Genomic DNA, 24,613 nt, shown 5'->3' on the forward strand with positions numbered 1-24,613 from the left:
ATTTAGCTCAGCGGCAAAGCGGCTGCCTGGCAAGCGCAAGGTCGTGAGTTCGGTTCCCGGTACCGGAGAAAAAAAACAAAAAAAAAATCATTTCTGTTTTCCCAATGAAATAATTTTAGCTTGTGTTGAGGACTTCTTAGTGCTTCAGGTTTTTCTCAGAGTGAAGGTTATTCCTCACTTGTCTGGAATAGCCTCTTAGACTCAGACATATTTCAGGTCAAGGAGAACTTGAGGAGAAATTTTTCTCAAGTTCAAACTTTACCTCCAAACTCTTCAGTGTGGAAATGAAGAACACCTCAAGAAGAATTTACCTGAAGATTCTCATATGTAATTTTAAGGCTGCTAGACATGGATTTTACTGTCAAAGCTACCCAGCTGTTTGGATATTCTCATTAGGAACATTAAGAATTTTTTTATTTAGGGGCTGGGGATTTAGCTCAGCGGCAAAAGCGCCTGCCTGGCAAGCGCAAGGTCGTGAGTTCGGTTCCCGGTACCGGAGAAAAAACAAAAAAAACAAACAAACAAAAAGAATTTTTTTATTTAAATAAAGCTCTAGTAAGAAAATAATCATGCTAAATTAGATGCCATACTGTATTAATAAGACAAGTCCTAGAAGATGCCAAAGTAAAAACTATCAGTTGCAGAAAATCACCATCTCTAAGGAAAAATTTTTATTTATTAACTTCATTTTCAGGAAAAGTCATTTTATTTTTGAACAACTTTCTAATAAGTGATATTAAGTTTTCTTCTATCATTTCATTCTTTTATTCACTGATGGCTCATCTCCATTAATCCCTTCAATTGCATTGTTTTAAGACTTGAGAAATGCATCTAATTTTGAAATTTGTAAAATGTGCTTAAGATTTGAGGATACTGACTGCACTAATCAGAAAAATTGCGAACTTCTTTGGATGAAAAGAATTTAATTATGCTTACCTCCCTACTGCTCATTTCAGCAGCCATTATCTAGATTCCTCAGCAAACAGTGCTACACAGTGTCCCAAGTACACATGCTATAACAACGTTGTTTTATTTTTCCCATTTTCTAGTAGTGATTAACCTCATCATTTTGTGAACCTATTTTTCACTAACAACTTCTTGAAGAAAAGATATGAATCCCAATTTTTAAGAAAAAAGGTAGCCAGGCGTGGTGGCGCACGCCTGTAATCCCTGCACTTGGGAGACTGAGGCAGAAGGATCGTTGCAAGTTTAAGACCAACCTGGGCTACAGAGTGAGCTCAAGACCAACCTGAACTGCATAGCGAGACCCTGCCTCAAAAAGACAAAAAAAAAAAAAAAAAAAAAAAAAGAAAGAAAGAAAAAGAAAAAAGGTACTAGGCTCTTATGACTTACATGATGGGGATGATGCTAAGCAGAGATCTTGAGATATGAAGCATTAAAGCAACATATTAAGTAATTTCCATCAAGTACATAAATCACACTATATTTTGAATTTCCTTCTATCTCAGAAGTGGTTCCTTCTTAATCTTTTTTATTAGTTACTCACCTCTTCAACTTCTTAATAATATTAGAATTATCTTTAACCTTTGGACACCTTATATTTACTCCCTTGATATCATTCAGGTTCAAGGTTTTAAATATGACTTACACAACGAAAATTCTCAAATTCTTATCAAATCCACTTCTCCCCTGGATTCAACTGGTATATCCAACATCAACCTGCTTCTGGACAAGATGAAATACAAGGAACCAGATTAACTCTCCCACTTCAAACAACCAGAAAATGGTCAATATATATGGCTTGCCAGATAACTGGCATCAGGCTAAAAAAGACAGACGCCTGAGAAAACGGAAACAAATTAAGGTGAGTCTAAACACTGCCCTAATTCCCTACCCTGAAGAGTTTACCATTCTCACTATAAGGGGCAGAAATCCAGGTAGAACTTGACAGTCTTCCTGAGTTGCGAAAGAAACGAAGTTAAGCGACTGAGTACTTCAGAGAAGCTGCAGAGAACCCCAGGGACCTTTACAGGATTTCACTCTAGCACTTAGCTGAGTTATGGATGAGCACATGAGAAAATGCCGGAGGCAAGAACCATCTGAAGGTATTACAGGTAGTCCTACCCAGGGCTCACAAAGGGACAGAAATGTACAGTACCTGCTTCTGGAAAATCTCATGATTCATAAACCACTTGGTAAAGCAGAAGTCAACAAACTTTTGCTGTAAAGGGCCAGATAGTAACTATTTTAGGCTTTTCAAGCCACCTGATCTCTGTTTCACCTACTCAACTCTGTTCTGGTACAGTACAAGTAGTCATAAAAATATATAAAGAACAAAGCTGTGTATCAATAAAACAAGCTGCCTATCAAAATTGGTCAATAGGTTTGCTGACCCCTGTAGAATATATAGAAAGATCTTGACTCAGAAGTGAGAAATTGGTCCAGGCAAATCTTAGAAGCCTGACCATCTATCTGTCTGTCTGTCTGTCTGTCTAAATACTGGAGATTGAACCCAGGGTCTTTGCACTGAGCTTTATTCCCAATCTTTTTTTTAAGCTCCTGTTGCCCAAGTTGAGCTTGAACTTGTGCTACTTCTGCCTCAGCTTCCAGAATGCTGGGATTACAGACTCCTACTACCACACCCAGCTAAATCTAACAAATTTTAGTAATTTGTGTCCTAGAACAAAGCTCAGAAAATTTACAGGAACACAAAAATGTATATATAACATTCAACAGGATAAATTCAACAATATTAGGCATCTAATAAAAAATTACCACGCATGCATGCATGCTAAAAAAAAAACCTGATCACCTGCAATCAACCCAGGAATGTTAACAGAGATGTTGAAAAAGTTATTATAATCATATTCCATGTTCAAAAATAGAAATGTGGAAGATATGCAAAACAAAATTCAAGTTGAACTTCTAGAGATGAAATATATACTGGATGGGTTACTAGCAGTTTCGACTGTATGTAAGAAAGATCAGTAAACCTAAAGATATGGCAGTAATAATCCAAATCAAATCACAGACAGAAACAGTAATTTTAAAAAGATAATGGAGCACCAATAAACTGTGAGATGACATTATGCAGTCTGGTACACATGTGTAGAAAGGATAAAAACAAATATCTGAATAAGAAATTCTCTCTAAATTTGATTGAAATTATAAGCTCATAGAACCAAGAAGCTCAACAAACTCCAAGCACAAGGACCTTGAAGAAAACTGCATGAAGGCACATCATAATCAAATGGCTCAAAACCAGGAATTAAGGAAAACAACAAAAATGAGAATACAGTGGAACAAAAATCTTAAATGTACTGAAATACAAATGTCAACCCAGAATCCTATACCCAGGAAGAATAACTTTGGGGCCAGAGATATAGCCTAAGTGTCACAAGTGCCTGCCTGGCAAGCACAAGGTCCTGAGAGTTCAATTCCCAGAACAAAAGAAAAAGATTAACTTTGAATCACCAAAGTGAAACATTTTTCCAGGCACATAGGAGGTGAAAGAACTGATCACTACCACCATCCTGGTACATGTCTGTACTCTCAGCACCTCTGGGGCAGGAAGATCTCAAGTATGAGGACACCCTGGAATACAGAGAGACCCTTCCCCCAACAACAACCACCACCACGAAAATGGAAATACATACTGAAGGAATGCCTCAGGCAGGCAAACATATGAATCTAGACAAAGGAATGAAGAGCATCAGAAATGACAGCTCCGTGCAAGTAAGATAGAAGGTACACAATATGAGTAAAACGATTTTAAAGAAGATCTTTTTTAAACAGATAACTGACTCTTTACTAACAACAACGCAGCATGAGGTTTATGACACATCTGAAAGTAAAATGAATGACATCATAGCACAGAGGCCAAGACAGAAGAAAGCATACAACTGTAATTTTCCAATAGAACATGTGAAATGGTGTATGTCAACTGGAGATATAATTTCAGGTTAAAGATTTAAATCCTAATGATAGTACTAAAATCACTTTAAAAAGGAAAGAGGTTATAGCTAATAAGCTAATAAAAGAGATAAAATGGGATCCTAAAAATATTAAATAATCCAAAAGAAACTCTAGAAAACAGAAACAGAACATAAAAGTGACAAGATAAACAGAAGACAAATGTCAACATGACATTTAAACTTATATCAATAATCACATTAAATGTGAACTGTCTCAATCCCCAAGTAAAGGAAGAAATGATCATACTGGATTTAAAAAGAAGAAGTACATACTGCTTACTTTAAATGCAAAGACATAAACAGGTTAAAAGTAAAATAAAAGAAACTCACACATTATGCTAATCAAAAGAAAGGTGCAGCAACTATATTAAAAACAAGGTAAATCAGATATAAGAGCAAATAATATAAGGAATAATGAAGCAGGTCATTTCATGAAGAATTAATGGAAACAACAAAAATTAGAGTTTAGTGGAGCAAAATCTTAAATGTACTGAAAAACAAATGTACTCCCAGCACTTCCAGAGCAACTATATTAAAATATTTTTAATACAGCTGAAACAATTATATTAAGAACAAGGCAAATCAGATTTAAGAGCAAATAATATAATGAATAATAAAGCAGGTCACTTCATAGTGATGAAAATGGTGACTTAAACTTCACATAATAATTCCAAATGTGTATACAGCTCAAAACAGAGCTTCAAGTTCTACAAAGCAAAATTTGTGCAAGGAGAAAAAAGGCAAACTCACATTTACAGCCTGAGATTTCAATAACTTTCCCTGTATAGAACAGACAGACAACAAATCAATAAAATTTTTTCACCTTAATACTACCCAACCAGCCTGATTTAATGAGGAGCTATACATTTAACCCCAAATGCAGACTGCATACCCTTTTCAACTACATATGGAATATTTACTAAGATAGGTCAAATTTCAGACCATAGAACAAATCTCAAAAACTTCAGAAGGATTTGCAACATATTGAGTATGTTCGCTGAACACAATGCAACTGAATCAGAAATCTGTAACAGAAAGATCTCTGGAAAATTCGAAAATACTTGGAAATGATGTAAGATACTAACCAGTGACTCAAAGAGAAAATCAGAAAGTATTCAGAACATTAAAGGAGTACTTAGTGGAAATTTTATTAAGTTGAACACCTATATTAGAAAAGAAATAAGGTCTTGAATGATCTCAGCTTTTACCCAGAAGGAAATGAGAATGTCAGAATACAAACAGAAAACAAAAGTAGAGAAAACTCCATGACTTTTCCCATCTTCCCCTGAAATCCCGTTCTACCCACAGAATTCTCTGTATCAATTAATGACGACTTGGTATTTCCTGAAGTCCTTGGGCCAAAATCTTGGATTCATCTTTTCACTCTTTCTTTCACCTATAATCTAATCAATAAATCTTACTGGCTCCATTTTCAAAATATATACAAAATCCTTTCACTTTTCTCACTGCCATCATGTCTACTATCCTGGTTCAAACCTCCTTTAAGCTCTTGGACTGCTGCAACAGAAGTGATCTTTTTGCCCTACCCATCTTCAGCCTTGGGCTTCTGTGAATAGTAGCAGCCTGAAGATCATCTTAGACATAGGCCATACCAAGTCACTCTTGATTAAAAACTCCAATTTGTTCAGAATAAAAGTCAACTTTCTTATAATAGCCTATTAGGGGAAATATTTTCAGGCTGCTAATATATTCTTTGTTGACTTCAGCCACACTGGCTTTTAAATGGTGTTTCTCGAATATGCCAAACATGTTTCTACAAGTCTTTTGCCAGTTAACTCTTCCATCTGCTTGAAACGCAGTTTCTCCTGAAACCCACATGGTCAGCTCCTTCCTTTGCTCCACTTCTCTGCTCCATTGCTGGTTTCTCAATGAGGACTTGAAGAATGTCCTTTATAAAATTTTAACTTCCCACACACCAATGCTATCTCTTTGTAGTCCTGGTTCACATTTTTCCCCCACAGGACTTAACATGCCCACATTTTGTGTGTGCTCTGTGCTCCTGCCAATCCCATTAAAGTATAAATTCCAGGACAGTGCCTGTAAACTTACTACCTCTACACTCCTAGACTATGCCTGCCACGTAGTTCTAACCTCAATCCATGTTAAAATGTTCATGCTATTAAGGAGACATTTTAGAGTAAGTTTCTACCAAGGTATAGCAGCTTATAAACTTGTTATTAAAATTAATTTTAATATGAACAAACTACCAGTTTCTTTAGTACAGCTAAATGTAGAAATGAATAAACTAGTTTATTAAAATTTCATCTGATATAGTAAAATTTCTGCTACTGTAATAGCCCAATGTGCATGCATGTATGTGCCGGGCTCAGAATCATAATTTGTTATTTTACAATAATAATATTAAATGAGACTTGCCTTGGTATTTAAAAAGTAATTATTGCTCAAGATCTGAGAAAAGTATGTATAAACCTGAGAAAGTCATTTGGGATAAAATATTTGCCCCAACAATTTTAGACATATTAGGAGATGGTATATAAGAAAAATAGTTTGCTATTAAGAAATTTCTGTACAATCTGTAAAAGTATGGGTTATTTCTGAACAGTTCCTTTTTTTGAGATTGGGACTCTTGGGCTCAAGTGATCCTTACACCCCAGCCTCCTAAGCACTGGGACCAGAGGTCCTTAGCACCATGCCTGTCTTAGTACTTTATTTAAACTTGAATTTCTTGATCTTTTCTCATTTTAAAAAATTATTTGTTATAAAATTTCCATTCTTCCTGGTACCAAAACAGAAGATAAAACTGAAAAAACCAAAGAAAAAAGTTTCCATTCTGTTCCTCTATCATCTTTCATTCAAGGTGACACTTCCCATGTTCTGGATATGATCATGAAATTGTTATTTAAATCTATTTTATTTAGAGTATAACTGTGGCGTAAGAAAAACTGTTTTGTTCCCTGCTTCCAAAGCTTTTAGAATCTCTGACTATGCCTGAGTGGTAGAAAAATCTTTTGTTATTCATAAGGAGCACCATTCCTCATTTTGGTGCCACCCAGGGCCTTCTGCATGTTAGTCAAGCAGCCTGTAACTCAGCTATACCCTCTGTCCAGAAGTCCCTTTTCATTACACCTGAGTTTATGCTAATGAAGTCTCTTAGGATGGAGTCTCTAGAAATCCTCAGGACGGGGCTATTTTTTTCATATTTTGAAACAGTTGATGTCAAATGAATTAAAGAAGGTACTTAAGTACAATATAGAGTATACCTGTGTTTGTTTTTTGCTAAAATTTATCCTAGTGATGACTCATTCATTCATCAAGGCTTTACTGTATGTTAATTCTTAATCATTTGATAAAATATTTTTAAAGATCTAAAATATGTAACAAATGAATATGTTTATTTAATGGTGCTCTGTGCTCCCTCCAGTCCAGTATAAGTTCTAGGAGAGGGGTATATATTCCTTGGGCTCTTCAAATACAAATGAGGTAAGAAGTGCTATGAAACTTTTCCTAATTTTAAGTATTAATTTTAAAATATAAGCTTTTTAACTTTATTTTTCATAAACTTTAAGTGCTAGTACATAACAGATAAAGAATGAATTATGGTGTCAATAATGAATGGACTAAGAAATACCTAGTGGATTAGTATAGCACAGTTCTGAGTGCCTGGATGAATGACTCATAAGCTGCACACAGAAGGAGGAAGAGCCAGGTGTGGTGCACACCTGCAATCCCAGCACTTGAGAGGCTGAGGCAGAAGGATTGCTGCAAGTCTGAGGCTAGCCTGGGCTACACAGTGAGTTTAAGGCCAACCTGAACTGAATAGCAAGGCCCTGTCTCAAAAAAAGACCAAACAAACAAACAAAAAACTGAAATGGGAAGACCCACCCTAGATGTTAACGGCACCAACAGGCTTGTAGCCTGGATGAAACAAAAACAGAAAGAAGGAAGTTCTCCCTCTTGCTTTGGAGAAGCTCCAATCTTTGCCATGGCCTTTAGACATTTGTCTCCAGTTCCCCCAGGTTCTAGCACAGACCTTTCTGCTTTCTGATAGACTCACACAGGACTCTGAGGTGAGCTCCAGGCTTTCAACTTTCAACTGGATCCTCCAGTTCTCCTAGGCACAAATACACTGCACTTTTCTACACCTGACTCTGCAGGCAGCCACTGTAAACTACTTTGTAAATCATATATATATATATTGTTTTTTTTTCTGGAGAATCCTAACTGATAGATAATTTTATAGTGTTAGCTGGCACTCAGAGCATTAACTCTAATTTAAACTACTCTGCTAAAGTGATAATAAAGCCCATTTAGCTTGCCAATGTTTTATATGTTCTTTATTATCATGATCCAGATAAATGTAGTGATTCAGAAAATCAAAACTCAAGAAAGACATTCAACATGGTATAGAATATCTATAATTTAATTAAAGTTCTTTTTACAAAGCTTCTTGCCTTAAAAGTGAACAGAAATGTTTTATTCTGCTTCAATCATGTTCCTTCCCTTCACTAGAAATTCTTCATGCTAGTATATATAGCATAATATAGTCATGTCCCTAATTCAGTTATTAAACTTAATTTCAAACAAAAGAATTTTACACACTAAATGCATAATACACTTAACCATGGAGTGTCAGTCTTAGAATACATATCGAAAAGTTTCAGTTATGTAGTCAATATAGATATAATTCATAAAGCAGAGTAAGAGTAGGGATGAAAGGAAAGTTTAAATTCTTACAATCTCCCCAGACAGTCGTTTTGTGTCATCATGATCCACCAGAAAAGAATCCCTAGGTGGGACAAAAATTTAACACTGGGGCTGGGGATTTAGCTCAGCGGCAAAAGCGCCTGCCTGGCAAGCGCAAGGTCATGAGTTCGGTTCCCAGTACCGGAGAAAAACCAAAAAAAAACAAACAAACAAAAAAAATTAACACTAATCTGTCCTCTCCCAAGTTAGTTTTTGATATCTAAATTGCACATTTAACAGTACTACAGAGTCTGCTGAAAATATACAAAAAGAAGGGTGATAAAACTGAGTCCATCAACTTTTCCAGGACTACTTTTAGAGACAGACATAGTAACTTTAAAAAGTATGTATTCTTTAAGCCGTGTATGGTAGTATACACCTGTAATCCCCGCATCCTGGGAGTCTGAGATCCTGCCTTAACCACAAGTTCTGCCTCATTCACAGCCTAGGCAACTCAGTGACTTAGGAACACAATGTCTCAAAAAAAAAAAAAAAATATATATATATAGGGCTACAGATGAAGCTCATTATGAAGGCACTGGGTTCCTTCCACCCCTAGTACCACCTCCCCCAAATATATATCAATACCATGTAGTGTTTTAGTATAGGGAGAAGTATGATAGAGTATTCTAGTATGTAAATATTGTAAATACTTATGTCTCAAGAAATATTAATTTACACCAGAGTAAATATTCTCAATAAATTTAATAAATGCACAAAATTAGATAAGGATATCATATCCAAATCTCAGCTTATCTTCAAGTTTCAAGGTGATGTAAGTCTGTTCTGGAATCCTTACATCATTCACAAAAGTCTACAAAGAAAGAAGAAAAAAAATTATGTTAATGTTAAATATGAAATACTAATTCTCACATTTCAAAGACCAATTTCTCCAACCTGATACTTAAATGTACATGTCACATGGTGGCTTATATACCTTGTGTATCATTTAGATGTGTCATTCATCCTAAGTGTGCTAAATTATTTCCTATTGAGCCTGTTATCACTATTACTGAAAACATACATAGAACATGGTACTGCACTGCCACGATGTATATAGGCACATCAAAATTCTCTCTAAAAGTGAAGGCAAGAAAAGCCGGCAAGCTGTGAAGAGTGAAATACTGAACTCTTAATGTACCATGAGCGTTCACTGGACCCAATTTCCACTACTTTGAAATACTGATTTGTGAAAATTGGTATTTTATCACTTTTATTCCTAGAATTATTCCAAAGAACAAAATTTACTTTAGGAAAATTTACTTTAGGAAAATTTACTTTAGGAAACAGAACAAAACTCCCATGGGTTCCTTGGATCATTTTATAAAACCAAGATACATTATAGGACCATAGAGAACTGATTTTTCCAGCATGTTGATATTCTGTTATTTTGTCATCATGGTTATTATTTAATCTTTATTATTTCTAACAGTGCTAAAAATGACCAAAATGTAAGACAAGAGAGTAACAGAAATACTTAGAGCAGTGTTAAACAAAGGAAGAAATATACAAGTCCGCCAAAACAATGTATACGTACTTCAGAAAAAGAAAAATAGTACAAAGTTTATTCAACAGATAGTGTTACCCTTGTATGGGGGCCCTTGGAGGATGTTGTGTATCACAGAAAACTCACTGCCAGCCTTTAGAGAAGAAACTGAAAATGCATGTTCAGCAATCTCAATGACCAAGGTTACCCAAGCAATAGTTCACTGTACTAATCCATGTCTAGAAGCAAATGGTCACTACTTTGAGCACCTCTTATAACTGTAGAGGCCAAAGATAACATATTAATCTCATGATATCTTGATAAACTTAGTATTAAAATATTTATACATATTTTTCTTTTCCTGAAGTGTGTATACATTTTTTTGTTGAACTCTGTATACTGCAAGACACAATCAGGCCAAATGTTAAATTTTTCAGTGGGCTATAGAGAAGTAAAATTAGTTTTAATAATATAGTTTTAGTGTAACACAGCAAGTAATATAACAATATACAGCAGATTTATATTTTTTCCTTAGGAGTAGTGGAACTAAGTCTTTATTAGACTAGTCACATTTCAAGTGCTCAATGGCCACACGACTAGTGACTATGCAGTGAAAAGCAGAGACCTAAAAGGATGATGCGATACTGATATAAATCATTGTTTTATCATCCTTTAAGTTTTCTTATTGCAATGCCCAAAACATTGCAGCAGTTTCCCAAGAAGACACAAAAGACATATGGAGGCACTACCTTTGTAAGATTTGGATGTTACTGTTAAATAACACAATAGAAAATTAAAAATATCTAATTTAATGTCTACAGAGTCAAGGAGAAAAATAGAAAGGAATTTCTCACTTAAAGTTACATACAAAGACAGCAGCAGTCTATGATCATTTACAATGGTAAAAGTGATAACATAAGCAAAATTATCAAATCATGTATCTTCAAATGAAGAGAATCCTACACAAATTTTCTCTAATACAAGAAACAAGAAGAGAATACTACCACAGATGAAAAGGAAATATGGCATCCAGTCAGTTGATGAATCCTGCAATACTCTCTAGCAAGAACTTAAACCACTCTTTCTTTTAAAAGAAACTTTGTCAATGTTCCCCGCCCACTTCCTTCCTACCTAGTTATATTTATGTTTCAGCACTTATGGATGAAAGATCAAGGCAAACACAAAGGTCACTAGAAGTAAAAAGATGATGTAAGAAAAAATTACTATATTGATCTACTTGTTCATAAATCTGAAGATAAAGAAGTTTCATAATTACAGAGGAAAGATGGGTATCTCCTTAACAAAATTATAAGCTGTTTTTTTAAAAAACACCTGGTTTGATCATGCAAGAGAAAAAAGAACCAGCAATAGTAAGCTAGAATCAACTAGAGGTTGTAATCAGTATTTACAAAATTCATATATGTCCAGGTGAATACATGACAACTGATGATCAGTTACCTACATTTGAAGAATACTGCCCATTTTGTGTACCATGTACTTTGTTTGTTTGTTTGTTTGTTTTTTGTTTTTCTTCCAGTACCAGGAATTGAACTCACAACCTTGCACTTGCCAGGCAGGCGCTTTGCCGCTGAGCTAAATCCCCAGCCCCACCACGTACTTTTAAAACTTAGGAAAATATAAAAGTTTGCATTTGTTATGCCTAAATATTTATTTCAAGTTGTTTTCATTATCTTTTCATTCTTTTATGAATTATTTACAAAATTAAAAAGGGCCAACCAGACACAATTGATAAATGGTGATAACTACTTTTCCTGACATCCTGGGAGTTAAAAACTTAGAATTTGCTACAATTACAGAACACAGAAAAAAGTGTTATACTTTAACTGTACAGCATGTATACATCAAAGAAACAGAATGTTTTAGTAAACTGAACCTTTAGAAGTTACTTTTGTCTTTATAATTCATTTTTTTAACAAACTATTTTAATTGAGATGGCCCTACTAGCTTGTTTGGGAAGGTGAGTTAAGTGGGAAGATAAAGAATGGTTATGAAGTTTGAAGGGTTCTGAATGATGAATAACAAAGTACAATGGGGGGGACTGTGTTATTACAGTCATTTTCTCAAATTTCTGCATATCTTGCTTTTTGAAATATATCACAAAACAAATTAGAAAAAATGGACATCTGAGGGGCTGGGGATTTAGCTCAGCGGCAAAAGCGCCTGCCTGGCAAGCGCAAGGTCGTGAGTTCGGTTCCCGGTACCGGAGAAAAACCAAAAAAAAAAAAAAAGAAAAAATGGACATCTGAATGTCAGTCACGGATAAAGTGACAGTCCAATACTACTAAAACTCTAGATCATACCTATCATGACTTACTACTAATTTTAAATTATAAGCTTCCTTCTAACATGATGCACAGAAATACTGTAATGCAAGGAAAATCCTAAGCCTCTCAGATTTATAAACTATAATTTCAGGTTTGTTTCCAAAATAAACATTTCAAAGAATTTTAAAACTTATGTTTTGAGTTTACCAAAATATACTCATAATACAGAAATTATCAGGAAAATAGAGGAAAAGACAATAAAAATATATAGATTCACTGATATTTGATCTGCAGAAGATAATAAGTATACTGTTTAAGAATTACAACACAAGTCTGAGCCAATTGTATTTACAATTGTATCTAATAATCTGGAACACTATCTTTACTTAAAAGGCCTACGATGACTTCTCAGACCTATTTAAAAGTAAAGATTGCTCAGCTCTCTTACCTATTGTATGTACTAGGCACTTCAGAGCTCATCAAACATAAAATTTTAACATGCTGCCATTTATGACAGAAATATCCTGTCAGGGCTATAAAAGCTTAGGAAATAAGCCAGACACAGCAGCTCACAAAAATGCAAGTGAGAACATCTGAGAGGAAAAAGAGTCTCCTGAGGGTCTAAAATTTCAAAGGGAAGTTTATCAAAGAGCAGTCCAGGCAAAAAAAAAAAAAAAAAAAAAAAAAAATCACACTACTAAATCAAATATGAAGCATGTTAATAAAATACACATGGAAAGTTTTGTTCATGTGTCAGCATCATTTGATCACACCTCTAACTGGTAGGATGGATACATGGGAAAAACAAGACACAGAAAGGGAAGTAACAATCAAAATTTCAGAGTGCAGAAGTAGTAACATGGGATTCAAACTCAAGTCTCTGAACCACCAATCCCATGGGCTCTCCACATTAAAAAAGGTTCACTGCCCAAGCTTAATCAGTTCTCCAAATCACTAACTCTACAAAGCAAACCAAAGTACATAAATACCCAATTAATTTACATTTAACAAAATATATAGTTAATATAAAATCATACAATGCACATATTATGATGTGTTGCATGTATTATAGAATGTACTATAATTTAGTAGCCAGAAGTAGTGCATCCATCTCAATCACTTTGCCAGTCTCCTCTCTTTCTTAACCTTTCCCTACACACCTTCCTGTGAGGATCATTCTCCATTCTGTGCAACACTGGTCGGGTGCTGGCGTGAACTCTAGTGTGAATACGGGACACACAAGGTGCTTGAACACAGATTGCTGCACTGGGGGTGGGGGAAGGCACACTACAGCAACAAAAGGCAGGTGCTATGGTTTGTGTCTGGGCTGTACCCCCAAGCCCCATACAGTCATGAGGGGTGGGCTTTTCAGAGGAAGCTGAAACTAGAATTTGTGATTGATTCGTGGTCTAATGCTTGGATTAAGGGTGTGTGTGCTATAGCTGCCCTAGGGCAAGTAACCTGCATACTATACAGGGGACTGAAAGGGGTTTGCTCTCCTTTCTTCCTTCCTCTTGTTGCTTTTGCTATTTTCTGCCACTATGAATGGTTGCCCCTCTGTCACCCTGCCTTGGAGGTAACTTGTGGGTGCTGGGTATTTTGTCTCAGCAAAGAGAAAAGTAACTAAGACAGGAGGACTGTCTTAGTTACTTTAAATACGTATTTAAATAACAAACTACGTGCACATGTCTTTTTTTAATGTTGTATTTTGTGTGTTTTTTGTGTTTAAATACGATCAGAGTGGTACGGAAGAACTCATGATGGCCTACAAAAGGTAAGTGCTCCAGTGTAAGGAGGGGTCAGAAGGAACTGAAGGCAAAAAAGGGTTCCTAAAGAATGAGAAGCTTCAACAACCCTATAAAAAATGGTCCACTAAAACATCAGAATCAGTTCCAGCTTCCTTTGGCTTACATAACCTTATTTCCGTTGGTAATAACATATAGTTTTACATCTGCTGGGAATATATTTTAGGATAAGGTGAATGGAATTAGGAGGGGACATGATCATTTTTTATCTGAGTTCAGCTGGTGTTATTCTTTAAAAGGTAACAGTATATTCACTGAAATGTATATACACTACAGCCTGCATTAAAAAGCATGACTTTTTGTTTTAACTATAACAGCTAAAACTTACACTTATTGGATGCTCACTATGTACTGTTTTAAAGTGTTTAGAATTATTAACTATTTCTACATTTTCAACAAATTTTGAGGTAGGATTTATTATTTCTATTTTTAAAAAATAAGGAACAGAGAAGTTAAATAACTGGTCCAATGTTAGATCATTAGATTAAAATTGGGCTCATAACCACTACAACTGTGTACCATTTATCTCTCTGAAATTACTATCTCTAACCTGATCTCAAGATTCTGTGATTGCATGAATATTAAGAGTAACTGGCTATGAATTATAGTCTACAATTTCTTATGAATAAAATGCATGATAGCTGGTACTTCATGTAATTTGGACATTATATAGCTACCAAAGTCCTTTGTAGCATATTTCCCAGGCTGTCATTTGGGTAATAATACACTTATCATTTGTGTAATGCTTTAAAGTTCTGTAGTAGGCAAAAATTCAAATGTATCGTCACACTGAATCATAACAATACTACACAGCAGAATATTTTATAGCCTAAGCAGACTATCTGAATTTTGCATTGCATCTCAAGTGTTATAAATTTTCCCTCATCACATTTTCCTATACTTCATGAGAAAATATGAATCTACATGATGAAACTGATTTTTAAAGACATTACAAGACTTCTTCTCCACTTTAGTCTGCTGGTAAACAAATGTGAGACTCAAATCCAGGTCTTAAATTCAAGTTCAAAAGGTAGAAGTTGTTCACTATGACTTACTTTCACACAAATATTAAGTATAATCAAATTATAGAAACATGGGCCTAAAAACTTACATTTCACTTGATTTTTTTAAACCACCAAATAATTTTCATGTTTGATCACACTTTTAAAAGACATAAAAACACTAATGTAATTCTAATTCTCCCTAAAATGCTAATGTAAGGATATATAAGAATAGCTTTGTCATCAAAATGAGGCTTTTTAGACATGAAAACAGATTATAACATTGCTAAAATATTCTACATATAGAAGATTAACATTTTTCTCTATAAAGCCTTTAGATAGCAAATTAATTCCATTCAAAACACATTTACTGGGTTCATCATGTGCCATGAACTATGCACTCTGTACTAGGCACTATGGTTATAATTACAGAAGCAAAAGGTACATGAACTCTCTAGTTGCTCCCAATCCAGCACAGAGACATAAAGTAGATTTAATATATCACTGAAAAAACACACAAAATACAACATTAAAAAAAGACATGTGCACGTAGTTTGTTATTTAAAGCAAATGTAATACTGTTTATATTTGTGCTAGTTTTTAAATGAACTGAACAGAAACTAAGTGTATCCCAACTGCTTCAAATTGCTACTGCTTTTCAAAACTACATTTAACATTATATAGAAAATATATCCACAAATTTGAAAAGTAAGATGTAAAATACATGTTTTTTTCTGGTTCTGAATTAGCCTACTATTGTTTATCCTTCAAGACACTTCTTTTGAGTGCATGCTCCATTGGTTTTATTCAAACCCATTTCATTCTCACAGCATATAGCAGTGGTGGTGACCTATGGCAGGTGTGCCATAGTTGGCTGTTTGTTATTAGCTCTGAAAGGTTTGCCATCACTGGTATATACAATCAGCAGAAAAGAAATTAAGAATGTTTCAGCATTCTCTTATATTCTGTATTTATATTCTGCCAAATATAGAAAGGCCAAATTAAAAAATAAGAAAAAATGTAATGCAGTAATAGAAAAATACTTGAGAAGCCAAAGAAGAAAGAACAACGGTACTCATATAGTATTCTACATTTTTTAAGATAAATGGTTGTATTTTAGTCTTTTACAAGAGGTGCTCCATTGTCTGGGATCAAACCACCTTTCTACATATGTTTTCTAAGGTGAAACCTGTATTTTTCTGCTCCCAGGAGTGCTTTCTGCATTCTTACTGCCAGGACTTTCTACTGTTCTCCATATAATGCAACCATGTAATGAGGTCAGGCCTAGGTCTCATCTCTTTAATGAAATTTTTAACAATTACAGATCACAATAATCAGCTACTTTCCTAACTCTTATATTTGCTGCTTAGTTTCTTAGGAAAATGGAGTTAGTTCCATATTTTATTATATGGTCCCTGAAGTGCTGCACCTAGCAAGCACTTCGAAGTAAAACACAAACTAAAAAAAGGAAATATAATACAAACAGGAAATGCCATCTGACTTGTCTCTGTACAATACTAAACAAATAATCAAATAAGGTAAAAAATAAACTGGTTACTTTACCCCATTTAGGCTGCCTAAGTCTTTCACCAAATGTTCGTCCGTAGACGCATCATAATTGATTACAGCATGTTGCTTATCCACACTGCGAGACTGAAAGGAATTTTAAAAATTTAATAAACACAAGAAAATACTACAATAAACACCAAAAATATTTTAGCTAAATATCTAATATAAAACAGACAGTAGAAAATACAACACAGGAAAAAACAAAGTTAAAATGGATTAAATTAGATTTATACTGTGCCTTGGCATCATTCCCCAAAGAGGAAAGTAGCCAAATTTTTAAAGTATTCCTTCTACTAAATTCATGTTCTAATTTTGAAAATTACTTGGTTGAATGTGTAAGTTACAATTTTTTTACTTACTTGAAACTAGGTATCTTACTGTAAAAAAAGTACACTGTAGTATTTTCTTCTTTCAGTACTGAAAGTATTAACATAAATTGCATGAAGAATCCAAAGACTTCGAGAAAAATGACATAATATGATATTTCTGAGTAAAATTATCTTCACTGAAAATTGGAGTTAAAATTGGAATTGGAAAGTAACATATAAGAATCACAAAAAAGGAATTACTGACACACTGTAGATTTTACACTTACCGTAGGAATTACTGACACGCTCAATAAAGGAACTACTGATACTATAGTTCACACTATACTTCAGAGTTTAGTGAGCTGTTTACAGACAAAAACACCTAAAAAATGAACTGTGAGCCTATAAAAACTGTTAACACAAAGAATGAGTAGTCAAAGGAAGAAATATGCAAACCACTGAATTTGAACTCAGCTATTTATTCTAAGATAACTGCAAACTTTTGCATATTAAAAGCAAAGGTCCTATCAAAAAGGAAGGAGATGTGGCTTCTAGTTTGCAGTACAACATGTAAAAAACTTGGTCGTCATTTCTTCTCTCACAGTAAGAAAAATGTTAAACTAAATATCAAACATTCAGATTAGGCACAGTGGCACACACTACTCGTAGGAAGCTCAACGTGGGATCATGTGAGCTCAAGTTTGAGATCAGACTAAGCAACATATCCAAACCCCAACACCAAACAAACAAAAACCCAACTCATCTTAATTTTAGCAGAGCTCAAACTGCCACCCTGAGAATAGACAGATGAGCAAATAAAGACAAAGATGGGCCGAGGATATAGTTCAGTGGCACAAGTGCCTGCCTGGTGAGCACAAGGTCCTGAGTTGGATTCCTGGTACCCAAAAAAGAGAGAGAGAAAGCTGGAACCATCAATTGGAAGAAACTGAAAAGTTATAGGATTAACTGCTGCACAGTTAAGTGTGGACCAGCTTGAAATACACAACTCTTAGGGGCACAGCCTTAGAGAAGCCATCACTCTTTCAGGAATCTTAGCTCCAAAAGCTCTGGGAAGATCCCAATGTGGAAAAATCTGCTTCTATCAGGGTGACAGGAAAAGTAAAGAAATACCCCCAGAGCATTCTGTTCTCCTAATAAAAAGCCTTTACTTATTCACCAAAGCCTAAGCAAGCAGGTTTCACCAGGCCCTAACCTACACAAGAGAATAGAAATTCTTATCCCTTCTAACCTTCCTGTTTCACTTGAATGCGCAGAGCAGAAAAAAGGTCACAACTTGACTAAAAGACTGAAAAGTAGTAACAGCACAAAAGGATGTGCTACTGTCCTTCAAACTCTATCAACACATTCACAGAGAATTACACACACACACACACACACGCACACACACACACACACAAGGTATTATGACAACAGAAAAACTGCAGAGCTCAAACTCTATGTAAGGAGTTTCTAGAAAAATGCGAATAGGAGACAAAAACAAGGACACTAGAAAAAACGTTAGTGACACCTCAATTACAGCAAATATAGCCTAATTTGTAGCCAGCTAAGAAATAGATTAAATAATCAGATATAAACTCTATTTGAAATGATAACCATTACAAATATCAATGAAACTTAAAATTAGTTCATTAGTTGGTTTTTTGGTATCAGAAATTGAACTCGGGGCTTCATGTTTGCCAGGCAGGTGCTGTGCCGCTGAGAACTTAAGATTAAAAATCCCTTCTCCAGGGCTGGGGATGTAGCTCAGCAGTTACAGTGCCTGCCTGGCAAGTGCAAGATCCTGTGTGTGATTCCTGACACCAAAAAAAAAAAATCCCTTCTCCAATTGGCCTAACATTCCATGCTGAGAAAGTTTTATCCTTTCTTTCTAAATACAAAGCTGTGAATCAAACTGTCCTTAGAAAGAGATAATGTATTAACTAAAACAATCTGCCTACAAAACCCACACATTTACTATATATGCTTGTTCTTTCTGAAAGTTTTAAAGGTAACTTTTCTCTGAAATCTCAGTTTCTCTAGGACAAATTACTTATTTCAACATTAAATGGAATTCTGTAAGTAGTAGTATTACTGCTACTTCTCTATAGCTGACCTAAAAAACTATCTATTGTGGCAAATAACTAATCATAATATTGAACCCCAGCTCTTTGCACTGAGCTATAAATTGTCCAGGCTAGGACTGAACTTGAGATTCTCCTGCCTCAACCTCTCAGAGGGCTGGGAGTAACAGGCATGCAACTACCACCTCTGGCTAACAAGTCATATTTTTAAAGTGTGTAAGATGAAACCTTTACTTAAGAATAAACTTCTCTATTCTGAGCTCTCATTTTTCAAAATATATAAAGACTTAGAAGTTATTTTTGGATGATTCAAGGACAAAAGTAATTAAACAGCAAGTTAAAGAGTCAGAAAGTTTTCAAATCTGAACAGTGTTGTTCTCTAAAGAAGCAAAACAACACATATTTTATACTAATTCCAAGTTCTGAGTAGATATACACAGAGAAAACTGAGACAATTACCTGCAACATGAGCTCACAGTCATCTCTTCCAACAAAAATCATCTCTCGCGGCAGTCTGTGGCGAGTGCCTCCACTGCTCACCAAAAACCAGGATGTTAAGCTCATTTTCTGCTTAGCTTCTAAGTCTTTGGCAAAGCTACGTCATCCTGCAGAGATATGAAGAAAAACACAAATTCGGATATTTTTAATGTCTCTTCACCAAAGCCTATAGGTAAACTAAGAATAGAACTGTGTCCATCAACACTTACAACTAACACAGACCAAATTTTATCAGTAAAGTACAGCACCAGCTCCACTAAGGCAAACTGAAAATGAGTTGAAGTCAGACCTAATGGCCAGTGCCTGCAGTCCCAACTAGTTGGGAGGCTAAGTGACAAGGACTAGTTGAGCCCAGCCCAGGAGTTCCAGAGATCCTGGGTAATATAGCAAGACCCTTTCTCCTTAAAAGAAGAGGAAGATGAAGAGAGGAAGAGGAATGAAGGGAAGGAAGAGGAACAGGAAGAGGTGGAAAAGTAAGAGAATTAAGGTAATTAGATATGTGGTCAACTAGTGAGCAACGCAGACTTTCAGAACAGCTCATAAATGTCTATATTCTTCAAGGAGAAGCTAACACTAATATAATCTGAATATAAGGAAACAAATATTATACAAATAAATGCCTGAGCTTATTAATGGCTTGAAAGAGATCAAATTAAAAACGAGTAAGTTATCTGATTATGAATTAATTATAGAGGCAAAGAAACTGCTTCTTTGACTTCCAACTATAAAACAAGTGAATGTAGTTTAAACTGTTATTTTCTCACACGTGTTTTACTTTCTTAACATATTTTTTCTTAGAACAACCATTCTTAAATTTTTTCTTAGGATCTTTTTTACACTTTTAAAAAACAGAACTTTAGCAATATTTATTTACATGAGTTACCTGTATTAATACTTACCATATTAAAAACCAAGAAACTGGTATTTAATTCCCTTAACAATAACAAACAATTTATTAAAAATTACTGACATTTCTATGAAAACCTGTTGTTTTCCAAAGCAAAAACAATTAAAATGAGAAAAATAGCACTATTTTACATTTCACAAATCCTTTTACTGTCTTGTTTAATATAAGATGAAGTTTTGCATTCATTCCATTAACATATATTGTTTAAATTGAAATACAAAGAGCCAGATGTGTGTCAGCACCTGTAGTCCCAGCGCTCACAGACTGAGGCAGGAGGACTGTCACAAATTTGAGGCCAACCTCGAGCATATAGTTGCATAGTGAGTTCAAGGCCAACCTGAACTACACAGTGAGACCCTGTCTCAAAAGACCAAAAAAAACCAACAACAACAGAAAATCTTGTTTCACCAAAATAATTAGGAAAGGGAAAAACAGAAGTATATTTTAATAGTCATTCAAATAATTATAATTTTCTTGTATACTACATCAAAATTTTGTTAAGTGATAGTTTCTTCAAGGTTATTTGTAACATAAAATCTGAATCTTAATGAACCATTCACATTATGTTACATGAAAATCTATCTTTCATTTTGATGAGATTCTGCAGTATCGTACATTTTGGAAAATATTGGTGTATACAGTTGTGCAGATCTTCCAAATACTGCCACACTTTATTTATATTACTTTAAAACTCATTCATAGTATCAGCACCCATCTCAAGGAAAAGTCTTTAAATATTAGGCAGCTGTTAAGCTCATAGTGGAAGATTTGCTAAAATTCTAATTTCCTCTTGACAGCTCAAATTTTATCACTGTTTAAAAGAAGTTCTGTCACTTCTTTCCCTTGAGGCTTATTTTGTCTGACAAATACCTGTGTCTTCACAACTTCATAATTTTCCTGTCAATCACTTTGAAATAAAAAGATATTTTATGAAACCAAGTGCCTGGCAAGTTCAGCTTACAACTTTAACACAGTGGCACAACACGTTTTCCTGGACACATGATACTCTGGTATACCGTATTTTATATATATACTTCTATTTAGTCATAAAGAATTTTGAAAAGATGCCATTCAAAGGGCAAGTTTTAATATACTTCATATTTTTACTTCCTCAAAAGACAATTTTAAGTAAAACTAGATTTTTTATTTTTTTCTTAACTGCAAATGTGTAGTAGTGACGAGTACTATTACTACTAGTACTATTACTACTACTACTGGTATCACTGCCTTGATCTACACTAATAAGCCAGCAACTTTACTACAACTGTCTGTATGGTATGAAGGCAAATGCCAATTCAAGGTAAAAAGAAAAAAAAAAAGTTCTGATACCATTATGAAAAAGGTTTTGATCCCATCAGTTCTTGAAAGGGTTTTGGGGACTTCCAGAAGTGTATGGATTGAGAGCTTTGAGAATCACTATTATAGAGAATGTGGCTTTGTCACTAAGGGTCTGAGTCTTGGAATAGGAAAGACTGAGTCTGAATCTTAGCTCTACTACTTTGATTCTGCACAACCTTGAAAAGCTATTTATCTCATGCAGCACCTTAGTTTCCTCTTCTGTAAAGTGAGAAAAATTACAGCATCTACTCTAATTTTGCCCTAGGAATCAAAAGAATTACACTTATAAATATCTTCCCCATGAAACTGTATCTGTGATGCACTTTGAGAAGTAAACTAAACTACAGGGGAATGAAATGTTTCACAATAAGAAACTACCTAAACATTAAAACAAAACTCTATAAAATGTAGAACTTTATGTTAAGGTAAAATCCTACATATTATAAATCTACATATACATGAAACACATTTCTCCAAAGCAAGGATATAATTTTGTATAAAGCTCAATCAAGTCTTAACTTCCTTCTCAGTTTATTCAATTTAATATGGTCAACTTATATGGATTATTGTCTCCCATTTACCCAATTCCTTAATGCAGATGTTGTTAGTCTTCAATCTATTTTCTGTCTATTGGTTTTTAGCATTTATTTCCCTGGGTCAAAATATATTCTTCCTGCCCAGGACAACAAATAATCAAAATTTTACTGCAGAAAAACCTCTAATTTTGGGGGCTGGGGATTTAGCTCAGCGGCAAAAGCGCCTGCCTGGCAAGTGCAAGGTCATGAGTTCGGTTCCCGATACCAGAGAAAAACAAAAAAACAAACAAAACAAAACAAAACAAAAAAACCTCTAATTTTTACCTGGCATGTACAAAGAAGAAACATTTTAGAATACTGTATTAATAAGTAGGTCAGGAGTTTAGTTGGTCATACTTAGTGGAACTGAAGAAACCCATAACATATGTTAAAAGGAAATCAGCCTAGCCAAGAAGATAAAAAAGACTTCCACAGCTAAAATCACGAAATACTAAAGAAAAAAACTAAAGACACATGGAAAGAAATTGAAAGACCACAGTTCAGCAGAGCTAATAATATGAAAATGGACAAATTAAGTAAGCAATTTATAGATTCACTGTGACCTTTATTAAAATACCAATAAAATTCTTCACAGAACTAGAAAAAAAATAATTCTAAAATACATATGGAAGTACAAAAGACCCAGAACAGCCAGAGCAGCCCTGACCAAAGTAAGTAAAGTCAGAACAACACGATGCTTTAAATTATACTATAAATCCATAGTAAAAACAAAATGGTACGACACGGAAACACACCTTAAGACTCATGAACTACAACAGAAGACACCACAACAAACTGAAGCCCCTTTAGTCATCTGAGTTTTCACAAAGCGATAAAAACATCTTGCAAGAGACAGTCTCTTTAACAAATGGTGCTGGGAAAACTTCATCCATATGCTCAAAACTGAAATTAGATTTTTATCTTTCCCCTAGTATTAAAACTACATCAAAATGGATCAAAGACCTTGATATACAGTAAAATCAGAAACCCTGAAACCGCTAAATGAAAACAGAGGGAAAATACTTGAAGTCATAGGAACATGCAAAGAGTATCTGAATTAAGACCACAATGGCCCGCTGGGCCTAGTGGCACACACTTGTAATCCCAGCACTGGGGAGGCTGAGGCAGGAGGATCGTTGCAAGTTCGAGACCAGCCTGGGCTACAAAGTGAGCTCAAGGCCAGCCTGAACTGCATAGCAAGACCCTGTCTCAAAAAGACCAAAAAAAAAAAGGACCACAATGGCACAACTAATAGTACCAAGAATCAACAAATGGGACCACTTGAAATTTAAAACCTTCTGCACTACAAACTAAATAACTGACAGAGTAAAAAGACAAATGGGAGATAATGTTTCATAGTCAGTCTTCTGACAGATGATTAATATAAAAAGAAGAGAAAAAAGGAACACTTCTATGTTGTTGGTGCAAATGTAAACTAGTACAACCACTATGGAAATCAGTATGGAGATTCTTCAAAAATTTAAAAAATAGCCCAACCAATAAGTAGCCAAATGAACTGAACAGAGAATTCTCAAAAGAAATACAAATGGCCAGTAAGTATATGAAAAAAAATGACCCAATCAAAAAACGGCAAATGGAATAAACACTTTTCAAAAGAAGCAGCACTGATAGTAACAGCATGAAAAACTGTTCATCACCTTTAGCACCTAGTGAAATAAAAAAAAAAAACTACTCTGAAATTTCAACTTACCCCAGTCAGAAATGGCTACCAACACCACAAAAAGCATCAAATGCTGGCTAGGATGTGGGGAGAAAAAAGGAACTCTTCTATGTTGTTGGTGCAAATGTAAACTAGTACAACCACTAAATTCTTCAAAAAGTAAACATTCCAATTGACCCAATTATACCTCTCCTGAATATAGTCTATAAGGCATTAAAGACATTATACTATAGTGATACCTGCATACTCATAACACTGCAATTCACAAGGGGGAATGAAATAATAAACTTTCCTCTCAAAATTGTCATTTGAACCTTCAATAAAAATTATAGACTAAAGTGAACTTAATGAACCACTGCATGAGCTACCGTAGGTTTCTATAACTTGTACCACACTGTCTTTTTATCCTATCATACTAA

The 24,613-nt window shown here is 34.7% G+C and overlaps 1 protein-coding gene across 12 annotated transcripts in view; it reads right to left on the reverse strand.

Annotated features, from left to right (window-relative positions):
• The window catches only part of Cep170 (centrosomal protein 170kDa), a 106,743-nt gene that overhangs the window by 61,814 nt on the left and 20,316 nt on the right, over window positions 1–24,613 (reverse strand). For all 12 annotated transcript variants that reach the window (XM_013520267.1, XM_013520302.1, XM_005374770.2 and 9 more), the window contains exons 2-4: window positions 19,655–19,800; window positions 16,801–16,890; window positions 9,396–9,474 (exon numbers count right to left, since the gene is read on the reverse strand). In XM_013520267.1, the coding sequence (XP_013375721.1) occupies window positions 9,396–9,474; window positions 16,801–16,890; window positions 19,655–19,759 (274 nt within the window). In that variant the 5' untranslated portion in view covers window positions 19,760–19,800. The remainder of the gene's footprint in view (window positions 1–9,395; window positions 9,475–16,800; window positions 16,891–19,654; window positions 19,801–24,613) is intronic.

The sequence above is a fragment of the Chinchilla lanigera genome, unplaced genomic scaffold (assembly GCF_000276665.1).
Source record: "Chinchilla lanigera isolate Chin_1 unplaced genomic scaffold, ChiLan1.0 scaffold00005, whole genome shotgun sequence".
NCBI classification, from domain to species: domain Eukaryota; kingdom Metazoa; phylum Chordata; class Mammalia; order Rodentia; family Chinchillidae; genus Chinchilla; species Chinchilla lanigera.